This window comes from Hordeum vulgare, chromosome 2H (assembly GCF_904849725.1).
Source record: "Hordeum vulgare subsp. vulgare chromosome 2H, MorexV3_pseudomolecules_assembly, whole genome shotgun sequence".
Classification (NCBI taxonomy): domain Eukaryota; kingdom Viridiplantae; phylum Streptophyta; class Magnoliopsida; order Poales; family Poaceae; genus Hordeum; species Hordeum vulgare.
This window is the reverse complement of record NC_058519.1, coordinates 120,079,205-120,085,969: the sequence shown is the minus strand read 5'-3', so window position 1 is coordinate 120,085,969 and position 6,765 is coordinate 120,079,205. Positions and strand designations below refer to the sequence as shown.

At 49.3% G+C, this 6,765-nt stretch overlaps 1 protein-coding gene across 1 annotated transcript; it reads left to right on the top strand.

The window, feature by feature from the left end:
• The first annotated feature begins 3,451 nt into the window (after positions 1-3,451).
• LOC123429755 lies at positions 3,452-5,168 on the top strand. Its single transcript, XM_045113755.1, has one exon. It carries the CDS (start codon positions 3,949-3,951, stop codon positions 4,456-4,458), a length of 510 nt encoding a protein of 169 aa, XP_044969690.1. The 5' UTR covers positions 3,452-3,948; the 3' UTR covers positions 4,459-5,168.
• Positions 5,169-6,765: the final 1,597 nt, after the last annotated feature.

Genomic DNA, 6,765 nt, shown 5'->3' with positions numbered 1-6,765 from the left:
GGTTAAAGGCGAATACGCGTCAGCCAAGGTACATGATTGGAGCGCACGGTAGGTATAGTGTCAGCGGCCATTCCGCTGACCTACTCCGGGTCCGATCCATTATCCTGCACAGTGTGGGCCCATCAAACTCCCACTCCATTATCACACTCGGCGTGGCAACAGTGGAGACGGCCGTACTGACAACCCATGACAAATTTCGCAAGACGACGCCGGACGTACTACACGTGTCCTGTGTCGGCCTTACGCGAGAGCCTCACTGGCTAGCTGGCGGGTCCCATAGCCAGATGGGACCTCACAGCTGGCGGGCCCCTCCAGCGACAAGACAAGACCCACGTGGGCCCCCTGGCCAGCCGGGCCCCACTCATGTACCTATATCCTTAACATAGGTCGGTGGGTTCGTCAATAAAAACCCCTGACCCCTCCATGCAGAGGGTCGGTCAATCCTACACACACACACACACACTCATACAGGAGAGGTAGACGCGAGCCGACTGATCCTTCTTCCTCCTTCGTAGAACAGCTCGAGGAGCACATTGTAGCCTCATTGGTACAATATACACTCCGACAGGTTTAGGGGTGTTATCTCTACGGAGAGCCCTGAACGTGGGTACATCGTGCGTTCCATGCTTGTACCAACCTCGTCCCCAGCGCCCACCGGTGTCACTTCGGTTCCCACCATCTTTAGCCTACCCATGACATATGTTGTGAGTAAACACCGACAAAATATATCAAATCGAACAAATCTGTGATCGACAAAATTCAACAACAACCGTCTCCAACCAACCATCTCATGACACCATAATAACAATTAAGTTCTTCAACAGAAATACCTTCACGAAGGGAGCGACACTCTATGCCGCCGTCATCACATCCAACAATCAAAGGTCACATTCTAAGTTTTCATCCTGAAGAACCGGTCTAAGCAAATCCGAGCAATGCCTTCAACAAGGTAATGAAAAAAAGCATCACCATTGCCATGTATGACCAACTAGAGTCAGGTCTAGGTTTTCACACCGGAGCTCAAGACCATGTTCTTGAGAAGCACCACAATTTGAGTCAATCATATGTTGTCGCCACCACTTTTCCGTGATCCAAACAGTTGCATGTGCTAGACTAGAAAGTCGACCTCCGCCACTCCACAACCTTACCCTCTACGTTAAGTCGTCGTCCATAGATTGTATCTCACCGTCACACGCAACCACCGGACCGTAATAGATAAATCCTTGCGAAGATCCTTCGGTGGCCAACACAATGCATAGAGAGGCGCCACACCAAGCCATAGTGATCACTACACACACCAACACATACAATGAACACATCATCATTGATTGCCAACTCGTCGAAGAGAGTTCTATCTGAGCCATCGACCTAGGGGCCGACATGGCCGGATCTGATGCACGTAAAGCAGAATTGTCCAAATGCCAAGAACCACAACCCCGCATCACGAATAGCGTCATGCATGGCAGCAACACCCATAATCCCTCGACCTAACTCCACCGAGACGTGGCAAGGCCCAATGCAAAGTAGGAGCCCAGCCGCCACACGAGCAAACAGATCTGGTCATCATGTTGGGAAAACCTTGTTTGTCGCTTTGTGCGAAGCTATGTCGGGGCTTCGCACAAAACGGTAGGGGTCGATTTTAAATAGGTTGGTCCATTTAGGCGGGTTGCACCACCCGGTTTTGGAAACCTTTTACAGGTTTCCAACCGGTTTTTTCCCGCTTCGGGAAACTTCTGTAAGGTACCCTGAACCAATTTTTTTCTTTTTCCTTTTTCTTTATTATTTTCTGTTTATTTTTTCTTTTCTATTTCTATTTCAAAAAATGTTCTCGTTTTTTTAAATGTTTTTGGATTTTCAGAAAATGCTCTTGATTTTTAAAAATTGTTTTGTACTTTCAAGAAATAGTTTTCGGTTTCAAAATTTGTTCTTAAGATTCAAATTTATTCTCGGTATCAATTTTTTTAATTAAAATTCAAAAAATGTTCGTGCTTTGACAAAATCCTTCGCGCACCCAAATTGGTTCAGGATTTTTCAAAAGTCTTCTTGGTTTCAAATTTTTTTTCTCAAAATTCAAAAAATGTTCATGCTTTAAAAATTTGTTTGCGCTTCCAAATTTGTTCGGGGTATTTAATAATTGTTCACCGTTTCAAAATTTCGTTCTCACGATTCAAAAAATGTTCGTGCTTTAAAAAACTTGTTCGCGCTTCCAAATTTGTCCACAATTTTTCAAAATTGTTCTCGGTTTCAAAATTTGTTCTCAAAATTCAAAAACAAATTGTGCTTTAAACATTTGTTCGAGCTTTAATTTGCTCGGGGTTTTTCAAAATTGTTCTCCTTTTCAGAATTTTGTTCTCAACATTCAAAAAATGTATGTGCTTTAAAATTTTGTTCGTGCTTCCAAATATGTTCATGTTTTTTTCAAAATTGTTCTCGGTTTCAAAATTTCTTCTAAAATTTCATAAAATGTTTGTGCTTTAAAAATTTGTTTGCGCTTTCAAATTTGTTCGGGGTTTCTCCAAATTATTCTTCTTTTTAAAATATTGATCTCAAGATTTCAAAATTCTTCATGCTTTAAACAATTGTTTGCGTTTCCAAATTTGTTCATGATTTTTCAAAATTCTTCAAATTCGAAGAATGTACTTTGCTTCAAATACAAAAAGGAAAGGAAAAATGAAAGAAAACATGAACCAAAAAAATGTTCTCATTTCAAAATTTGTTCTCAAGATTCAATAAAAGCTCGTGCTTTTAAAAAATTGTTCACGCTTCCAAAAAAATTCGGGATTTTCAAAATTATGCTCCGTTTCAAAATTTTGTTCTCAATATTCAAAAAATGTTTTTGCTTTAAAAAATTGTTCGCGGTCCCAAATTTGATCAATATTTTTTAAAATTGTTATTGGTTTAAATTTTGTTTTCAAGATTCAAAAAATGACCATTCTGTAAAAAATTGCTCATGCTTTCAAATTTGTTCTCTAATTTTAAAAACATCCTTGTTTTCAAAAAATGATTGAGAAATTCAACGTTTGTTCATTTTGATAAAAAAGAAAAAAGGAAACGCGAAGAAAAATGAGCGAAAACAGAAAAAGAAAAAAAATTAAAATTTATCTGATATTTGTATACAAAAAAAGCTGGGCCGGTCTAGTTTGGCGCCCCGTGTGCGTGGGAGCGACCCGTGCCGCAGCGAGCGACAAGCAGGAGTTCCCATCATGTCGCACATGCCTCACGCCCCCGACACAGTCTGGCCGCCATGTCACAGATGACCACTGCTTCGCCCACGCGAGGACGCTGATAACAACCACCGGTCGCCGAGACCCACACGAGTCCCGGCACACGTCGACGCGTCGTTCGGAGTTGTCGGCCTATAGACCGGAGGCCGCCGCGAGAAGGCGCCCTGCCGCCGTCGTTGGCCGGGCGGGCTTCGCCCAGCGGCGTCCTCCTCTGGCGGGTGGCGGCGAGAGGAGAAAGGAGCGGCGGTGACGCTACGAGAAGTCAAGAACGATTGCACCCGAGTCGCCCAGGGCTAGGCGACGTGGGGGCTTTTTTAATAGCCGCACCGGATATTTTTTTTGTAAAAGCCGAGAGAGATTTTTATTTCTCGGTCTTTGCATCAACTAAAAATATATATAATCATTTTAATATAAGTATCAAGACAAACGAGCGCCTATCTAAAGCTGTTTTGGTGCAACGCACACAAGTTACAATCAACAATAATAGTTGTTGATAACGCGAACCCTATTTTGAATAGGACTCCTTCTACTCCTCCCGCAACGCTCCCACGAGCGTCTCGGAGGCCAACCCTAGCGCCGCCGCCCCCCTTCCCCCTTCCTCAATCCCTCCTCCCTCGCTGCCGCCAGGCGGCGTGAGCGGGCGAAGCCCGTTCATCGTCGACGGCAGCGGGGCTTCTGTCCTGCGTGTGCGGGGGTGCGGCGCGGGCCTGATGCCTCGGATCTGATGCGATATTCGATGTTGGGTGCGGCAGCTCGGTGGCGCTCCAGAGTGGGCCGGCGACGGTGGCGTGACAGTGATGCGACGGGTGGCACAGAGGTGGTGCAGGCTGGAGGCTGCTGGTGGCGGCGGCTGCTTCGCGGTGGCGCGCCCATATCCCCCTTTGGCGTCGTCGGTCGCGGGCAACCTGGGTCATGGTCGGCCTCCTTGCCATTGTTGGGCAGGGAGGTGGCGCGACAGCGGGTGGTTGCGTGCGCCGCTGGCCGGTCGGGCCCTTGCGGATGGTCAACGTCGCACGATGAGGGAGACCCTCCTGGTGGCCATCCATGGCGGCAACGGCGATGGCTCCGCTCCCCCTTCTTTGGCGTCGGGCTCCTATGCGTGCTCGTTCGTACCAGCAGCCAGGGTGGGACGAAACATGATGGTTTCGGGGGAGGCTGGTTGAAGGGACGGGGGCTCCATGGTCGTCGGTCGTGGTCGTGGGTCGCTCCACCCCCTCCCCCTTCCCCATCATGATTTCTCTGCTCTCGGTTCCGGCGTTACTCAAGGCGAGTGGTTTGTCGGCGGTGGTTGGGGTGCGGATCTTCTCAAAGTCGCTGCCTTTGGTGGTTCACGGGGCGGTCTGGATGCAGAACGGTGACTCTCGTGGTGGGAGGCATGGTAGTTGTGGGCTGACAGCAAGACTCGGGTGCGGGCGGGCAGCCATGGTCGCTTGGGTGACATGGCCGCGGGTGGTTGGCGGAGCGGCAATGCTAGTAAAGGGTAGGAGCACCGGGGTACACCACTTGCCCAGTCCCTGTACTGGCCGGCAGAGACGGCGTCCATGGACGTTGTTCTCCTTGTTGCGGGCTCCGTCGTGATGCTCTCACTCCTCTCGTGCCATTTCGGATGAAAACTTGATCTTTGAGATCAGACAGCTGCGGCTACACATAGTCGTACCCTCCAGGAAGGCCTCGTCTTGGAGTTAGCTTTGGCCGTGTCCATCTCATCACTTCTTGATGGATTGCTCATCTCGGTGGTGGTCTCCGTCGGTCCAAACTGTTCGTCTTTGCTTATTATTAGGTTGCTTGGTCGTTGTTGGGGTGATGTCTCGGTGTTCGGAACCTTTGTATCCCATCATGGATGTGTGCGTTCAGTTGGTGATGGACTGCGTTTGTATCTTCTTTTCGTTTGTCATGGTGATGGTTGGTTTATATATAAAATGCGGGAAATACTTTTTTGTGAAAGCACACAAGTTTTAGTATTGGTTACTCCACTCAATACATCGATACATACATTTTTTTAGGGTACTACGACGGGCAAAGCCAGCGTGAACTCATTCATTAATTTTGGTGTTTAACATAGAATATATACGGGGTTGGGGAGGAGAGATAAACATAACGAAACACTACTAGGTTACATCCAAACGGGACAACATTATTCCCCAATCAATTAGAGTCTGTTTGCGGTCTGCACTAGGGCAACGATTGGCCTAGAGGAAGATGTCTTCGGCTGCACATCGGAGGACGGATCCCAGGGATTGCACTTCAAGATTGAGAACTTTTGCATTCCATCTTTTTCAAAGGTTCCAGACTATAGCCAACATAACAGTGTTGCGAACCTTGCAAGAGTGGTGAGGTTCTGTAGATCGCGGATGGTTGAGCAATGTGCCGGGTTGATGAACACGGGTCTCGAAACAGGCTCTCGTCGTGTTTTATATATGAAGCAACGATTAAATAAAATACACGATCAAACGATACAAAGGGATGGATGACCCTCATACAATATCAATGCCAAGATAACCGGAACACGCAATACGCACGCGACTATGCAATCGAAATAGATTAGGATGAACTGAAGACACCACCACACTAAACCCTATAGCACCTGAGCTCCACCACAACACCCTTAGGAGGGATAATGGCGCGAAGCATCGCCGTTGCCGAGTCCACAACGGACATAGATTTTCACCTGAAACCCGAACATGCAGAGGAGCACCACGACGACGTCTTCAAGAAGATAAAGACACCCACATGAGTCATCGTCAACGGCGACCAAGCGATGAGCTTTTGCTCAGTAGCTCCCCCGCGTCACCACGAGGTCTCCAGGGCAAGCGTGTCGAGCACAAAACTCCAGATCGGGATCGGGGCACCCCAACCGTGAAAGACAGAGTGCTCCCGAGCCACTAGTTGCGCCACCTCTCACCGCCCACACGACTGAGAGGTAAGCCATCCCGGCCGCCATGGTGCCTACGGAGAGCCAACCAGGCGGACCGTCAACCGAGGCCGCAACCTCAGCATCCATGTCCCAGGCATCGACAATCGCCCACGTCACGGTGCATCCACCACGGTATGAGGAGTAAAAGGGTCCTCCTTTCATTTCCAGCCCGACATGAGCCACGGGGTCTGGGTCGGTGCCTCCACTGTAGGAGGGACCAACGCGTGCGTCTCCAACCGGTCCTGGTGGACCAGGGGAGACACTACCCGGTGACTACCGACGGCCGTCGTCGAGCTCGCTTGCACAACGCCATATCCGCGGCCTTGACTCCGATCAGCCCGACGATGTGGTGAAGCCCCGACCACCACCAACAACAACTATGCCTGCTCGGAGAGGAACCTCAACGCCCACGGACACCACCCAGATCAAGCCCAAGTGCACCTACCCGGAGCGCAAACTCCGACTCACCCCGGGCCTCCACCTGATCCGCCCAAGCACGAGCCTCGACTTGCCAACATGCCGTTGGCCTAGATCTAGGAGAAGGAGGCCCTCTGCCACCGCGGTGCGCCACCCGTGAGGGCATGACACTCAGCACTAAGCGTCGCCGCCCCACCAACCCGCAGCACC

Bases quoted from the DNA above. Each gene is read 5' to 3' on its own strand.
- LOC123429755 (XM_045113755.1), top strand. From the start codon at position 3,949: ATGCGATATTCGATGTTGGGTGCGGCAGCTCGGTGGCGCTCCAGAGTG.